Here is an 18,045-nt window from a genome sequence, read left to right on the forward strand (position 1 = left end):
CTCTCTAGGAATCAGTGAGACCATTTCTTCTGAGGCTCAACAGCTAAGGAAACAGGCTGAACCCCCTCAAGGCTATTTCCTAGAGGACCACTGAGGTGCAGATCGGGAGAAGACTCCTGCAACTGTCTAGCTGGACATACAGATGACTCGGGAGTGGGAACTTGGTCACTTGCTCAATGCCACAAGCAGCCAACGACCAGGCCAAGCCCACGGTCCCCTCCTTCGACGCCATAAACAGTGGGGAAAACACTTGTACAGCCATTAGCATCAATTATGGTGGTCAGGTTGGGAGTGTGGCTAATGAGCTGGGAAGAGCAGAGAATCACAGCATTTACATCACTAAAGGGAACAACAAAAAACAGTGCATTAACCCCAGGTCCTGCAGCTTCTAGGGACATGATGCTGCATGGCTGGCTGGAAAGCTGGCAATTTCCAGGGTGCGGGCCTTTCTGAGCCAGGTAAACAATCTCACAGGTGGACAGGTGCCTGTGGGGCGGGGGGAGGGAGGAGAGAAAGAGGGGAGCTGAGGATGAGTTACTACTTCCAGGCAATCTCAGTGTCAGTATTTACCTTGTCAATGAAAAGAACAGTTTCTCTACAAAAGGGAAATTCTAAAGCTGGAGGAACAGAGATGTCAATACTAACAATAAAAGATCACCTAACACACTTAGAAACAGTTCAGATGGTAAACCTGTTACAGGTATTTTGTGTGTGTGTGTGTGTATAGTCCCTCAGTTGTGTCCCATTCTTTGCAACCTTATGGATGGTAGCCCAGCAGGCTCCTCTATCCATGGGACTTCCCAGCAAGAATACTAGAGTGGGTTACCATGCCCTCCTCCAGGGATCTTGCTGACCCAGGGATTGAACCCACGTCTCCTGCACTGGCAGGCAGATTCTTTAGCATTGAGCCATCTGAGAAGCCACAGATATTTTATCACAATTTTAAAAAACAACACGGGCAGCATTGCACTTATAACCGAGTTATTCCTACTTCACATTATATAGCAAGTGTGAAGAACTCAACATGGATGACCCCCCCCCTGGATTCCTTACACCTCTGACCCTGGGCTACCCATGGTCTCTGGTCACCACTTCCCTCTTCCTAGGAGTCATTATGACAACCCAAAGTCCTATATGAACCGTGCACACTTGTTTATGAAGTTGCTAACTGGAGTGATCACCAGCCTCGTCACCAGAAGGCAACATGGCAAAAAGAGTCAGGGAAAGTCCTTCCTGTCCCTGAGCTCCTCACAAGCAGTGTGGCTCTTGTAAATTGATTAAGCTCTTTAGGGCCTGAGCCTCTCACCTGTAAAATGCAAGGAACGGGCCAAGGTCATCTTTAAATTCTCAATGTCAGTGTTTATCTAAGGCTAAAATAAAATCTTATTAAGTCCAAGAAAAAAGAAAACAAAATTCAGAAGGGAAAAAAATAAGTTGGCGAGGTGAAAGAGTTTACAGTCACAGAAACAAATGTTTTATGGATAAATCTGTGCTCGACCATGATCAAAAATGAGAAGAGTGGGGTTTCCTTTTTTATTCAGTGTCACAGAAACTGTTTTACATTAGAAATAAAGGATTTCTCTCTATGTGGTCTAGGTTTCTGGCTTTCTCTCCTTCTTCCCTGGATTGCAAGGAGATCAAACCAGTCAATCCTAAAGGAAATCAACCCTGAATATTCATTGGAAGGACTGGTGCTGAAGCTGAGGCATACTTTGACCAGCTGATGTGAAGACCTGACTCATTGAAAAAGATCCTGATGCTGGGAAATATTGAGGGCAGGAGGAGAAGGGAGCAGAGGATGAGATGACATCATCGACTCAATGGACATGAGTTTGAGTAAACTCTGGGAGATGGTGAAGGACAGGGAAGCCTGGAGTGCTGCAGTCCATGGGGTCAAAAAACCCAGATACAACTTAGCGACTGAACAACAACTCCTTCTTCCAGGCACGAAGAACCAGGTAGTCAGTGTTCTTTCCATGTTTCCTCACAGCAGTGACCTCACACACAAGTATCTATCTCCCAGTGCACATTCTAGATGATGGCAACCCTGGCCAAGGCCTTGGGGCTCTGGCAGGTGGCAAAAGTCAGTCCCTGCGAGGCTCTGGCACCAGTCTGGCTGAGTTCACTCAATCCTCCAAGCCATCCCAGAGGTGGACCATAGGATTTCTGTCTCAGAGACGAGGGAACCACAGCACCCGGGGCTGGGATTACCAGGCCAGAGCCATATTGTAAGTGGCGGGGCCAAGGTTCAAGTCCATGCCGTCTGCCCCAGTCCCCCTCCACGGCTCCCTCACATCAGCCATCAGCATGGCAGGTGCAGAAGGAACAAAAATGGGGCACGTGAGGCCTGCCGACACAGCAGTGCTTCATCATGGGGATCTAAATTTTTCAAAACAAGGCACAGCAACAGGAAAAGGTCTACATTCAAAAACAAAGATCTCAGGCATATATTAGGAATTATGGGAGCAATAGACCTTCAGAATCAGATAAGAGTTTTTTCTCAAAATAGTTACTTTTATTTTTTTTTTTTTTATTTTTTTTTTTACGAAGGACAAGGAAAGAGTGGATTTATTTCTTTGCCAGGCAAAGGGGGAACACAGAGGGATAGTGCCTCAAGAATTGTGCCCCTTTCCTGGTGAATTGTTGTTGTTTAGTCACAGATTCGTGTCTGAACCTTTTGCGACCCCGTGGACTGCAGCCTGCCAGGCTTCTCTGTCCATGAGATTTCCCAGGCAAGAATACTGGAGTGGTTTGCCATTTCCTTCTCCATTAAAATAGTTACTTTTAAAGATGAGATATGCTCTTGAGATTTAGTAAAACAAGCAAAAGACCTGCAGAGCCTGTCATTTCTCCCAGATTCAGGCACCCTGTAGCCAGCAGGACACAGCTGGGATCTCACGGCCATAATACACATATTCCGAGTTTGAATCATTTGCAACAAACGCCCCTGATTCTTTTTCTAAGCTCAGTTTCATGCAAAGGAGAAAAGAAAAGTTAACCTTACAACACATAAGTCAAAAGCACTTTCTATTTAACTCTTTAGTGACTGGGGGATTTTCGCAGAAACTAATGCCTGTGGTGGGCAATTTGTTATGTAAGTGAATATTGAAACACTCAGGTCAATAACATTTGGGTAACAAAAGGTGTATTAATATGTCTCTGGCCAATAATGTGTTACAGTGATTTACCTGAGAGGGGAAGGTCTGGGAGATCCAAGCGCTGAGTCACTCCTTTGCTGGCTGGCCGAGCACTGCTGAAGGCGGAATGCCTCTGAAACCAAAGGGCATCACACAGGTCACACCAGGAACAAGTGGTGTGTGTATGTGCTTGTGTGTGTACATACAACAGTTCTCAAGCTCATTAGAATCACTGGGGGGAGGAGGGGAGCCTTTTAAAACAACCGCTTTAACTGGACAGGTAATAAATGCAATTGGTGTGCATGCATGCAAGCTTGCTCAGTTGCTCAGTCATGTCCGAATCTTTGCAACCCCATGGATGGTAGCCTGCCAGGCTCCTCTGTCCTTGGGATTCTCCAGGCAAGAATATGGGAGTGGGCTGAGATGCAATTGGCAGGATTCTCAAAAGGAACAGAAAGGACACAGAGTGAAAGCACAGTCTCCCTTTCACTCCCATCACCCCGTTCTCCCCAGGGCAACTATTACTCATCACATCTGTGAACATCTTCCTGGAATATTCTATGTATATTCAAGGACGTGTGTAAACATACTGTTTTTTAATGGCCAACAGGCACATGCAAAGATGTTCCGTATCACTAGTCATTAGGAAAATGCAAATCAAAACCACAATGAGGTATCACCTCACCCCTGTGAGGATGGTCATTGCAGAAAACAACCATAGAAAAAACAAGCATTGGTGAGGATGTAAGAAATTAGAACACTTGTGTACTGCTGGTGGGAATGTAAAACCATGCAGGTGATATGGAAAACAGCAGGAAGGTTCCTCAAAAACATAAAAACAGAACTACCATGTAATCCAGCAGTATCACTTCTGGGTGGTTACCCAAGGAACACAAAACAGGGTCTTGAAGGGATATTTGCACACCCATGTTCACTGTAGCATTATTCACATTAGCCAAGACATGGCAACAACCTCAATGTCTATTAACAGATGAATGGATAAAGAAATCGGCAATGATGGCAACACTGACATCAGAGAAACTGGCAAACACCACAAATAAGGTCTCTTTCTCCTAAACAGCCAGTTGTTAAACTTCTACCAGCAAACTTGTGTTATAGCTCAATACAAATAGGTGAAAGTGAAGTATGACCTCGTTCACTTGTATTAAATAAACAATGATTATCATAAAAAATAAATAACTTGTATTTGATTTTACATAGAAGGTGGTAGAAATTACCTTCAAGGATGAAAAAGTAAAAAAAATAAAATAAAATTTTTCTTTTAAAGCATAAGAGATCCCAAACAATAGTCGTGTAACTACCAAAGATGTCAGACAACAGAGCTTGTTGACAAGTACATCAACCTCAGCTTCATACGGGCAGAACGTTGAGTGCTCCTGGTGACATCAAGAGCCCTGGTCTTAGAACTGCCAGGGGGTTTTGGTCTAAGACCTTTAGGAGATGGCAAACACAACATAGGGTTACGTGCGGTGAACCCATAAGAATTTATAAATTGCAAGCACTCTCTCTGGGCATTTAAAAAAAAATTCTTTGAGAAAAAGATCAATGTCCACTCTAGTGTAAAAAATACAATCTTCACTTAACTGAAAACTTTGACAGTGTCATCTTATGGAAAACCAAGAAAGAGGCATCAACAAAACTGTATGATGCTTACAGCATCTCTCTCAGACCCTCACCAGGCACTGGAGCGGAATTTTTGATGAAAGCTTCATTATTATTATTTTAGGCCTATTAAAAACAATATTCAGAAACTTCCCTGGCAGTCCAGTGACTAAGACTCCTCACTTCCACTGCAGGGGGCCTGGGTTTGATCCCTGGTCAGGGAACTAAGATTCCACATGCCACGTGGCATGGAAAAAATTAATAAATAAATAAAACAGACGATCAATGCACCTCAAAAAATAAATGAACTGGTTTCCATATCCCTTTTGTTGCCTGGGTAACCACGTGACACAGGCTCCCACCCACACCCGGTGGGCACCAATACCTGCATTGGAGAAACAGCAGCAGCAGGGGGCGTCCTCACAGGGATCCCACTCAGGGGACTCCGGGGGGTCTTGTGGACAGAAATATTCTGCCCAGCTCCACCTGCCAAGAAAAAGGGCAGGATGTTTCTATGCTGTTCCAGTTTGAAACAGCAAATAATACTTCCTGCCTTGCTCTTTCACCCTCTTCTGGTCTGGACTCATGCTGAACTGGGGAGTGAGTCGGGGGTTAACTAGATGGGGGCTGGTCTTAGACAAGGACACACGAGGAGCAGGAGAACGTACAGGTATCGAGGCAGCCACGGCAAGAACACATTCTTACACAAACCACACTGTTCTTTCCTTTTCCACCTTCACAACCAAATCTTGTCACTGGGCCTTCATATCCTCCTGTCTGCAGGCTCATCTTAATCCAATTCAGCTGCAAACTGTTTCAGCAGAGACAATGTCCTAGGACTGGCTGTTACTCTGGCCCTGGTACAATGAACATATTTGTTGCTATCAAGGGAAGACATACATCGTGTTTTGGATACAGATTCCTTCTAAGAACAGTGCTCATGAAAGTTCAGGGTAGACAAGATAGAGATCCATTTTTCTCATATGCAGATAATGGCAAACAAAAGTGAGCTGTGGGTCAGGGAGACATTTCCAGAAAAAGCTGGGAATGTCTCACAATCAGGAATGACAGATTGTATTAGGTGCCAGCCAGACAGCCCAGTGCATGGAACCAGCGCCTCCTTTCCTGGGAGACAAGCCTCTGGCTAATCCTGCTAATCCTCATGAGATGGTAAGAAGGCAAACAGTGGTGATCTGGATTTAATGGACAGAGAGGAAGAAAAGGAAAGGGGTGTGGCAGGAGCTGAAGGGAAGTTTGGGAGGAGAGGCAAGACAACTTCCCTCTGTCGTCTCATGCAGCCCCAGCGAGCACTGCACACGGTGTCTGCACGTGGATAGTCTGAGAAGGGCCCCCTGGTTACACCAACGTGGGGCCAGGGCAGCAGAGGACAGGCTGGATCCATGACGCTATGGTCTGAATTTGAGTTTTGCCTATCAAACAAAATGACAGAATACCTGGTCGTCCCAAGTCAAATGACTTGATGAGGGACTTCACGGTGGTTGCAGACTCTGAAGGTGTTGGAGGAGTCCTGTTCATGTAGACGCTGGGCCACCGGCCAGGAGCATCCGCCTCCGAGGGCTCGGGCTCTTCCTTCACTGGTCTGCACAGCAAAGAGCAAATCAGGTTGAAAAGCTGGAGGACGTACCCATTCAGGGAAGGACAAAGATGGAAACAGCCAATGCGGAGAAGAAGAATGAGTCTGGGAGGAGAAACCCAAACTGAAAATCCTGCTCTCTGTATTAGCTTTGCATCTCCAGGAAATAACCACTCAACTTTTATCAGAGACATTTTCTCGGGAATGGCCAGAGACAGCATTTTCATATATGGAGTGACTTGACATGAGCTCTAAATGAAAAGGATGTACGTCTACTCTGTAAACTATAAATATATAAAAAAACAAATGTTATTTATCATGAAATAGTTATCTTACTGTCCACAGTGGATACAACAGGTTGGTGAATTAGTGTGAATTCCAACCCCCACCTGGTACACAGAGGCTGGAAAGATGACACCTCAGGAGCCCAACCCCTGCAGGGAGGATCTCAGATAAAGGCTTAGACCCCACCGGCCAGGAAGACTGGGCCGGATGTAGACTCCTGAGTTGGGGAGGAGAGGCAGGGCACAGGGCATTCACTACGCTGAGATGGACAGAAGCAGAGATAAGGTGCTCCTGCTGCTGGAAACTGGTGGCAGCTTCAGATCGGGCCGGCAGCTTTCTGGTGTCAGGTTCCCATTCAGGGCAGAGGCAGCCACTCGCCTAGAAACCCAGCTGTGTGTGGGAACTTCCAGAGTTGTTACTGGAGGCTAGGCCTGGGTCTGTTTCTCCAGAGGGGCCCCCAGCAATCCTGCAAGCCCCTTCTGCTTAAACCCACAAGGCTGCCATCTCTCAGGAACATCAGAGTCCTGACTCACATGTGAACCCTCCCACCCCTAGGAACAGGAATGGTAACCGTGCTCTAGAACAATACCGCAACTCCCTGTGAGGCAGTGGTTCTCCTGAGCTCTCCTGCACAATTGCCGTCAGTCTTCCCTGTGGTCTCCAAGCTGGAGCACAGACTCACGGACTGTTGTTTAGTTGCTCAGTTGCGTCCAACTCTTTGTGACCCCATGGACTGTAGCCTGCCAGGCTCCCCTGTCCATGGGATTTCCCACCCAAGAATCCTGGAGTGGGTTGCCATTTCCTCCTCCAGGGGATCTTCCTGACCCAGGGATCGAACCCAGGTTTCCTGCATTGCAGTCGAACTCTTTACCGCTGAGCTACCAGGGAAGCCCCCAGACTCATGGAAGAGCCTCTTAAAGACAGACCATTTGGGTCAACCTTCCTCATCCAGGGGACGTTAGCTTGTCACTTAATCTCCCTGTGAGTGAGCCAAGACATCGCCCAACTTCTGATTTCTAAATCACTGCTCTTTTTATTATATCAAATTGCTACAGCTGTTTTGCAAGAAGATGACTAATTTATGAGAATAGCTCAAACAGAATACTTCTGGCAGCATATTTTAATAAGGTCAATGGAAGTTTAAAATATTTATTTACTGATCTTTTTTGGAAGAAATCTGACTACTCAGAAGCTTCTGTGGTTGAACTGACTTGTCTTTGATTCTCAAAGCTTTCTCCTGTTGCTCTGTTATCAACATGAGGAGGATAAATTTTGGAAAAACAGAACTTAAAACACACTTTAAATCACACTGCCCTACACTTGTATTTACCTTCTTTTGAGGTAAAAAAAAAAAAAATCAGTAACAAATGACTTTTCTGGGAAGTTAGTATCAGGGAGTCATGTACGGATGTGAGATTAAAGAAGGCTGAGTGCCAAAGAATTGATGCTTTCGTATTCTGGTGTTGGAGAAGACTCTTGAGAGTCCCTTGGACTGCAAGGAGATCAAACCAGTCAGTCCTAAAGGAAATCAGTCCTGAATATTCATTGGAAGGACTGGTGCTGAAGCTCCAATACTCTGACCACCTGATGCGAAGAGCCGACACACTGGAAAAGACCCTGATGCTGGGAAAGATTGAGGGCAGGAGGAGAAGGGGGTGGCAGAGAACAAGACAATTGGATGGCATCACCAACTCAATGGACATGAGTTTGAGCAAGCTCTGGGAGACAGTGAAGGACAGGGAAGCCTGGAGTGCTGCAGTCCATGGGGTCACAAAGAGTTGGATATGACTGAGCAACTGAACAACATCAGGTGTTTCAGAAACTGGTAGGTTTTTTTTTTTTTTTACATCGAATAGGGTTGGTTTGGGTTACTTTCCCTGTTATGTCACATAGGACAAAATCAGATGGTGAATATGCAGAAAGACTGGAACCAGGTTAGGTACAGGCAGAGGAAAATCTCTCATTTCTGTCCTGGGCATTCTTAGGAACGTGAGAAAGTGGGCACCTCCTTAGCCATCCAGGTATATGATCTGCCTCCTCAGGGACTGGGGAGATTTAGGGCACATGACAAAGGAAGGTCATTTTAAAAAGCCCATGTTCATTTCACTCCTTGATAATTTAATAAGAATAAAATGGGGAATCCAACATTCTGCTGAGGTGTTCCCTTCAACTACTTAAGCTTCTATGTGATTCACAACATCAGATGATACAGGACTCGTTCCGAAGCCTAAGAGAGTAGCAAGGATGCTGGAACCACTACCACCTCGCCTGCCTGCAGGTATGATGGGCAACGCTCCACACCTTCCATTTGCTGGGCTGGGCCAGCAAGAAGTAGGGTGAGGAAACCCTGCAAGGAGTTTAAGTAGATTAGAGATGCTATGAGACTAAAGACCCACCCCATTATGTAACCGCTATGTGTGTGCGTTTGCACGTGTGTGCATGCGTGTGGGTGTGTGCATGTGTGAGTGTGTCTTGGGAGCCACAAAACAAAGCCTGAAATGAAGAACTAAAGAACACAAGTCATTAAGAATGCTGTTGATCTCATCAGCACTTTAATCCTAAGCAGGGACACCAGCCTGTCATCAGATGGTTTTGGATCAATCAGCAACAAGTCCAGCAATAAACAAAGTATGATCTCTCCTCTGTTCAGAGGAAGAGTAAGAACTCTGTAATCTACAGAAGCAGGCAGATTCTTCACTGCTGAGCCACCTGGGAAGTATTCTTGCCTGGGAAATCCCATGGACAGAGGAGCCTGGTGGGCTACAGTCCACAGGGTCACAAAGAGTTGGACACAACTGAGGACTGAGCAACTTCCCTAATGCACTACTCTCCTTGTTAGGTTATGGAACAGGATCTTAAAGCACTGTTGGTTTTCTACAGCTCTTGTGTCATCACACAGGGACACTGCTTGGCGTTGCTGTCAATTTTGCTCCAAGGACATGTGAGTTCTTGTGTGCAATTAGTTCTAAAATATTCAAATGTTAATGACTTTTGGGAAACATCTCATTATACCACTGCTGTCTTCACAATCACCTGATCAAGGTTTGTAAAGAAGACCAACTGGGCACATTGATGATCTGCTCCTGATGGCTCTTTTCTCAGCTACTGAACAGAGCCCAGCCCAGGCCCTCCTGGTGCTGCACAGACTCCCCGCACCCGGCCTGGTTTCCGGACCAAAGCCTGGATATCTGGAGCTCTGTTCCTCTTTGTCCTTCCTCCAGGTCTTTGCTCTTCCATATCTCCACCTGTAAGGTACTCTTCCCAAACTGTGTCTTCAGTTATACACAAGACACTCTGAAAGAAGTCTGCAGATCCACATGAGACAGGAATCGGGAAGCACTCTGTCTCAGGTGTCAAGTGTCCTCTGAATTTCACTTCTGAATTGCAACATAAGCATTTCTAGGACAAATAAAAACGACCAGGGTAACACGGCGATTTAAGAACCACAGGAACGTTTCGTAAAAATCCTGCATCAGCCCCTGAAGCTACTGAAAGCGGCATGCACAGGCCTCAGACTGTGAAGAATTTCTGCTACACAGAGAAGGGGTGGGGCAAGAAGAGAAAATACTACCAGTTCACCCTAATTCCTCTGCAAGGAGAGTGAAGGTGCAGGACAGCCCACCGAGTCCTTCCCAGCCCTGGTCCTGGAGGGACGGCCAGCTTGGGAGCGGCGCCTGGAGGACATGCGGAGCACTCCTCCCACAAAAGGTCAGGAACACTGACCATCTGAGGAGGCCAGGGTGGTTGATCTGCGGCACAAAGGACGGTAGCAAAAAGCCACAGGACACGCCTAAAATGGATAATGACCAAGCAAAACAGACCCCCAAAGCCGGCTCCCACGTACCATCTGCGCCAAACAGAGAAAAAAACTGGACACTGGTGAATTTCCTCGCTGGCACCTTTTCTGCTGCATTTCTTTCAGCACCTGTATCTCTGACATTCAGCAGAGATTTACCTTAAAGAGCCTCTCCTTTAGCTTAAGATACAAGAAGATTTCAAGAATGGTTGGGAAGAGTGAGCACAGACGACGGTAGAATCCAGACACTGATCCTGGGCAGAGAACAGGTCCTGACACACTTGGATCCACTGAAGCAGGAATAAGAGATGGGCAAAAACAGGCCAAGATGCACAGACAGATCTCATGGCGTAAGATGAAGAGACTCACTACATGTGAGGGAGAACAGATGTGTAAACAAAGGACAAGAAACAGACTCAGACACTGAAAAGCCTCTGCCTTGAGAATGCAATAAAACCAAGAGAACAAACAAAAGATGTAAAATGAAAGGCTGAGTGTTATTAGCAATCTCGTAAGGTCAGGAAAATATTTTTTTTTTTAGGAAAATATTTTCAAGGGGAACCAACTTAAGAGAAAAAGGAACAAGGGCATATTGGCAAAGTCTTTCTGAAAATGGATGAAATGAACGATGTCAATGTGGGATTTCAGTTCCATGGGCGGAGAACACTGCTGACACTGACTGCCTTCCAGGATGCTACCAGAGGGGTTTAACACTTCCATTTTATTATCAGTTCACCTAAATAATACTTCACAATTAAGAAGAAATCCAATACAGTCAATCACCAAACCATTTGTTTTTAGCTTTCAGCAAGACAACTCTGGACCTCAAATCCCATGTACTGCATTTTCCGATACTTCAGAATTTTTAATTAAAAACTTATTCATGCAAAATTAGTATCTTCGCTCCATGCCCTCTTATTTCTAATAATGAAATCATTAAAAAATAGCATTTGCACTTAAAAGTCAACCTCCTGTCTACAAAGTGTACTGAAAATGAAACTTTGCTCCTGCCTTGGTTCTAGTCATCTGATGTGGCTTTTAAGTTCTGAAACTACACATGCCAGAAAACTGGGAACAAAGTGACCTGGAGGTCCTGCCAGGGGTGAAAAATCAGGCAACAGACTCTTCTAAATAATTACATATTTATTTAGCACTTCATAAACACTTACATATAAAAATAGTCAACAGTCTCCCAAGAAAGACAGATCGAAATATGTGGGGCAGAGACAGCTGTGCATTTGAAGCTGAGGTTGTGTTTTTCTTGTTTATATTTGAAAACACCAGGCAAGTGAATTTTATATCATCGTAAGGACTTTCAGTCCGAGGTAAACTTACAGATATATAAATTCCTATCCCACAATGACAATTCCAGCGGGTATCGAAACTATTCTTACAGAGAGGACAGTGACCTCTCAAGTTGAGTCTTCTAGTGACTCTGGGCTCTCAGGCCTGACCTCCCACAACATCCTCCTGAGTTGACCAGCTTGCCTAAGTCTCTGCAGAGCAGACAGGAAGTCCTATCTCGTCTCGTCTCCTATAGGGTAGCTGGTGGTCCAGATGCTCCTCACACGAGGGCTGCAGTGGTCTCTGCCTGGAGGAGGCTGCTGACCTGGACTTAGATCTTCACAAATGGATGCACTTCCAACAGTTTACAGTCTCACTTTGAACCTTGGATCCCTCTGAGTTACACAATTCTGGACTGGAAAAGTCTTTTACTTTCCAAAGTGAGCTTATTCACGAGGCTTTTGCCAATGCTCGTGAGTTCTCAATGCAGTTCTGGTCAGCACTGTCACCACACGGAAGTGTCTGATTCAGCCACAGCCTTTATGATCAAGCAAACATCTAACAGAACCCCTCAAAGAGATTTTGGAAGTCAGCCCAACACGTGGCAGTGGCTTGTTTTGGACTAGGTGAGGAAGTCAGACCTCAGCCTGAAGAGGTGAAATCAAAGCTTGACATGGGGGAAGTAGGGCTTTCTAACTTCTTCAGAGACGTCACGTGGACAGCTTCCTATTTCACCTAAACTAGTGTTAATTCCAAGCTTATTGGATACCGTATTCAAACGGAAGCATAAAAATAAACTCCAAAAAGTAAAGTGTGGCCTGGTTTGTGTTCTCTCTGCACATGCAAAGCCATGGACCTCACTCAGCACTCTGGCTGCTTCTTAAAAAATGTTTTCATGACAGACTCGTATTTTGGGTTTTTTGTCTTTTGTTTTCAGAACAACTTCATTTTGTGCTTTCAAAGACTGCTGAATCTTCTAAGAAAGAGGGGGAAAATAAGAGGGAAGGATCATCTTTGTGCAGAGTTGATTCCAAAATGCAAAAGAAAAAAAAAAAAGGCAGAGAGACTTGCTGGCAACGACTGTTCGAGACAGTGGCTGTTCTAAGGAGACCGTTTGGTTTCTTTATGAAAAGGGCATTCCTCCTCTACACACGCCCCCTCTCACACAGAAATGGCTGTGGCTCCCCATCGCGGCAGGGCTGGGCGGCCTCTCCTCCTCCACCTGCTCTGCTAGCTGACAGAGACCATGGAGCTGGAAGATAGAAACAGGAGGCACAGGCTGGTAAAGGGGTTACTCCACGTAACACGACCACAGTCTACACATCAGAACTGACAGCTGGCAGTGTCCGGGGGGACAGCTCAGATCCAGAACAGGATCAGCACACCTGGGTTTCGACTTTTCCCATCCCTTGCGGAAGTCAAGAGATCTTCAGACAGAAAGAATGCCACGAACAGGCTCTTCCCACTAGACCTTCGCTGACAGACAGGGTGTCGGCAGAGATGATGGAGACCAATCACATCAGGCCCCTGTGACTGACAGAATGGCCTGTGGGTCCCTCTACTATTCTACAGTTAAGAGTAAAAAAGAAAAAGGACTTCTGTTATGATACACACGTGCTGTGTACACACGTGCTGGAGAAGGAGATGGCAACCCACTCCAGTATTGTTGCCTGGAGAACCCCATGGACAGAGAGAAGAGCCTGGTGAGCTATAGTTCATGGGTCACAAAGAGTCGGACACAACAGAGTGACTTGGCACGGCACACAAGTGCTAAAGGCTTCGGGGAGGCACACATCCTCGGCCCACTTTTCAAAGTGAATCTGTAGATGGGGCCAGGCAGCAGGCCAGCAGACACAGCTCTGCAGAACTACAGACAGCTTCTCTGATGCCACACGTGCGAAGCTAAGCTATGAAAATGCACGTTTGTGTGAGTGAAAGGGTGATGCTTGCCAGGATACTGGAGGACTAGTTTCTGCCCCGAGGGCCAAATAAAATGCCAGCAGCCCAAAAGCTGCAGGTACGCATGTGAGGTCTGCTCAGAAAGTGCGCGGGAATCCCCTTGAGAACTGGCCTTTCCCCAAGGTGGGGATGGGGAGGGGGTTGGACATGTCGACAATCCCAGGGACCCGTGAAGCTACACCTTCAACACCCCACCTCCCTTCCAGTGACAGCCGCAGACACCCAGTGAGCGTTGTGACATGTTACAGCTGTGAGAACAACACAGGGTGCACAGAGGCACACAACCAACGTCAGAATGCAGGCGCACACACAGAGTTAACAGCCGACCCCAGGGAGGCTGGCAGTGACAGGCCACATGCTGCTGGCTGCAGGGGTGGCAATGGAAGAACCAGCAACACAGGCTGACCCATCGTGCACCTGAAATGTCCTAGTTTGGAAGCTGGCACAGCTAATTATGCACAGACATTCAGCGTGTTTAGCTCTTTAAGATGTTTCCTGTGGCTGCCCATTGGTGTCACACAATAACTACAGCAGAAATCGAGTAAGTCTCCTACAAACAATGGTTTTAACAGTTTCACGGTAAGAGCAGACACACAGTAGTCTGTCCCTGCTATGGTCTGAGACACCCACGTCATGCATGTCTCACTGACAGGGTCTTTTGTTAGAGAGGCTGCATGTGGCCCATCGAGGCAGTAAGTTGAGTTGCATGTCTGTTCTCTGAAACTGCCAGGCCCAAGGACTCAATTTTTCAGGAAAAATATCTGTTGTTTCAATTTCGATGAAAGTTTTAATTTCATTATATTTTCCTTAATGGTTCAAAACAAGAAACAGCCAGAGTTGAAAAGTTATTCATGATCCTTTCATCCAATAATGTATGTGTCTGGCAAAACTGCCCACTTTCAGGTCCACAAAAACTACACAGGTTTGTTCAGATTTCTGGAAGAGAAAGATGAGGTCCACAACCTCGCGTGGAGGTGCCATATGTAAGGGAGACCCCAGGCTTCTGTCAGGAAGATGGTTCAGTGGGCATGCAAGTCCACGACTCCCCTTCAAAGAAAGGTCAGCCCATCAACTCGACTCAGGAAACAGCGGAGCCTGGGGGTGGGCGGCCTTAAAACCCAACCTACTCTTACCTCCTCATGTAAGAGATGAAGGCGATTGGTCTGGGAAGAAAACCTGCAAAGGTGAGATCAGAGCCTAACTGTGCCATGTATCTTAACATTGATTATTCTGACTCCAAAATAAAAATACCTCTGAAAATATCACAGGGCTGAAGATAGCTAATGAGCTAGGTTTTAGAGTCATCTAAAAACAGTATGCTAAGTAACGTTCCACTGTTTTAGGTACTGAGTTCTTGGCAACAAACGATAACTTGTCTGCACACCCAGGCCCGCCGCCCACCCGCCTGCTGGCCTGTGTTCTCTTGACAGCCAGCTGATGAGAAGGCGAATCGGTCTATCTGGAGTCACGATGGAGGTGCTTCTCCTATGACGCTCTTACCTTCTCTTGTTGTACTAATACTTGGAGGACCTTGTCAGAATTTTCTGCATGTTCTTTGGCTGTGGCTGAGCCAAGAATGACTTCTGAGTTCTCATTAGGTGACTGTCAAAGTTAAGAACCCAGGCAGCCAAGATGGAAGCATCATGCTGATCCAGGACCTCAGAGGGTGGGAGCTGGTTCCAGGTCTGGCTCAGGTGATATGCTCAGGGAGAGGCGGGGCCGCTGGCAAGTAACTTCTCCAAGACAAACACTTAGAAGAGGCGGCTGGTCAGGGCAGCCAGTGCCAGGTAAGAAACCACTCTGGCAAGTGTCTGGAGGGTGGCCTGAGGCAATGACGGCCAAGAAACCCACTGATGGGACAGGTTCAGTAATGTGTCAGTTCTCAAATTTTGAAATATTGTGTGATAAGGGATTGAACTGCTCTATTTGGGAGGTAGGTTTGCAAATCACTGGAAAATCAAAAGAGAAATGTACTGCGTTTAAAAAAAAAGTGCCCCTAAGTTTGAAAATGTTAGGTGTGCAAATGGGGGGGGCCTACGTGGTCAAGCTACATGTAGGCATCCTGTGACATCATGCTTGTATATATAATCTGACCTGTTTCTTAGAATCTATACAATAACTTATTGAGGGCCACATCTCACACTCAGGGCTTGTCTTTCACTGTTTATCTGTGAGATGACGTATGATGTGGTTCTTCCTCCAAAGACACACAATAGAAAAGCAAGACACGTGGACAAGCAAACAAAAGCAGACACCACAGCAAACCAGAACAACCCACAGTCATTTCAACAGGGAACACCACGAAATCTGCTTTCCTACTTGGCTGCTCCCTGAACTGAAAATTCATGCGCTTTGGTGGCCAGAAAGTATAGGTTTCACTACATAATCAGGGTCTTAATTTTCATAAACAAAGGGCCATGAGATTGACCGAAGCAAGCTTAAGAGAATCAAAACAGAATTCTGGGCAGAAATCTACCCCCCCACTGCCATGAAATTCATGACACTACATAAGACCCAGAGGCTGGGAATCCAGCCTCCAGCAACCCTGGAAAACAGTTATAAAGTGCAAGCTGAACAAATCTGTATCCAGAACCTACTAAGGGTTTTTTAATTCTACTGTGTTTTATATTGAGAGACATCTGAAAATTCAAAATAATTTCTAATAACCAAGAACGTCAATGTTAAGGACATCTATTCCTGACAGGGGAAAGACAGCAATGCATGAGCTGAAGCCTAAAGTACTGTGACAATCTTGCCCAGAAACCATTTAAACTTTAAACAATAAGCAATTCTGAGCTCACTTTGGGAACAGATTCCTCTGAAAGGTCGCTGTTAGGACGGGCTTGTTGGGAAAACGTGGCCTCTGATGTCCTCCCCCTGACCATCCCCCCAAAAGAAGGGATCTTGTATCGGTCCGATGTGTGTTCTCCATGCTGACCCTTTGAAATAAAGTGAGTTACTTTATGCTCTTCTGCAGGGAGCATACAGGAGCTGCTAAGAAAGGACACACCCTGCACCAGGACAGTAGGTGGGGTCTGTATCCACCAGCCAGCCTGAGTAGTGGGTCAGCCTCTCCCACTGAGTGAGGATGACCCACATGGGGTGCTGAACCAACACTGAGATGGAAGAGCAGCCTCTCCTCCAGACCCCAGAGAGGACTTGGCTGGAGCTCTGTCCTCATGGTAACCAGCTTCCTCATCACCAGGAATGGCAGTCATGGTGCTAGGTGGATTGTTCCTACCCTGGAGCTTGTTATAACTTGGCCATGGGGTTAGTTATTCACTGGCCATGGGTTAGTTATGACCTCACCAGGGGATTCGTTATAACCTGGCCACAGAGCTAGTTATAACCTGGCCATGGGCGGGCACAGAGCAGCAGAGGGACCTGGAAGGAAGGTGAGGGCTCAGTGAGGGCAGAGACATCCCCGTATCCTGGGTGGGGAGAGCGGCCGGGACCCACCTGCCTCGGGCCTGTGCGTCTCCCAGAGCCTTCTGCAGCCGGGCGTTCTTCTCTTCTTCCTCCAGCAGCCTCCGCTTGACAGCGCGCAGCTCCTGCTGGGCCTCGACCTTGATGTCGTTGGCCACCACTACCGCCGTCTGTAGGTCAGCCTGGAAGCGCCGCCACTCTTCCGTCTCGTCCTGGAAGAGCCAAGTTGGTGCCCACATCAGACTGACCCCCCAGCCACAGTTGCAGGGCCCAGGGGTGTCTGTAGGAAAGATGGGCTTTGGGATCTTGGTGCCAGGAAAAGGCACAGGGGGGCTGCACCTGCAGGTGCGGGAGTCCCAGCCCTGAAATTGAGGCCACCTGAACCTCCCTCCTGGCCACACTGTGGTTCCAGGCCCCGCAAGTTTACTACACAAAGCAGGGCCAGAGAGTCGTCAGGGTGTGTCTCAAAGGTGTCCATACCTCAGTTAACGGGGATATTTCAGGTAGAATGATGCTCTGGCTCTGACTGTGTCTTACCTTTATCTGCTTCGTCAGAGTCTTCAGCTGCCTCTCCAGGTCTGATTTCTGTTCCTCCAGCTTCATCACGCTGCCTGGAAAGGAACAGGCAGACTGGAGTCAGAAATGTCTTGAGCCTCTGGGGAGCTGAGCTCAGGAGCTGGGCAACCTCAGGTCCTGCCACGGGCTCCAAGACCTGCCCCTGTGGCCGGGCTTCCCAGCTCTGCGCCCAGAGCATGGGAGCCAGCGGCAGAGGGTTCCTCCAAGAGAAACAGGATGAGTGGGAATGTAAGTGATGTGAGGTTAGGGTTCAGCCTCAGAGACAGGCTGCACAAACTCACAGTGCTATGGGAAGAGAGCCAACAGTCGCTCACACTCACACACTGACTGCCTGGAAGCAGCACGGTGACCTGAACATCCTTCGC

General features: G+C 46.9%; 1 protein-coding gene across 9 annotated transcripts in view; it reads right to left on the reverse strand.

The window, feature by feature from the left end:
• SPECC1 (sperm antigen with calponin homology and coiled-coil domains 1) overlaps window positions 1–18,045 on the reverse strand; it is a 198,288-nt gene that overhangs the window by 40,500 nt on the left and 139,743 nt on the right. For 8 of the 9 annotated variants that reach the window (XM_061143591.1, XM_061143587.1, XM_061143590.1 and 5 more), the window contains 5 exons: window positions 17,642–17,715; window positions 17,138–17,316; window positions 6,215–6,360; window positions 5,146–5,246; window positions 3,189–3,270 (listed from right to left, as the gene is read on the reverse strand). In XM_061143591.1, coding sequence (XP_060999574.1) covers window positions 3,189–3,270; window positions 5,146–5,246; window positions 6,215–6,360; window positions 17,138–17,316; window positions 17,642–17,715 — 582 coding nt within the window. Of the gene's footprint in view, window positions 1–3,188; window positions 3,271–5,145; window positions 5,247–6,214; window positions 6,361–11,566; window positions 12,972–17,137; window positions 17,317–17,641; window positions 17,716–18,045 lie in introns of those variants that run through there. The other variant, XM_061143594.1, reaches the window with a different exon arrangement.

The sequence above is a fragment of the Dama dama genome, chromosome 5 (genome assembly GCF_033118175.1).
Source record: "Dama dama isolate Ldn47 chromosome 5, ASM3311817v1, whole genome shotgun sequence".
Lineage (NCBI taxonomy): Eukaryota > Metazoa > Chordata > Mammalia > Artiodactyla > Cervidae > Dama > Dama dama.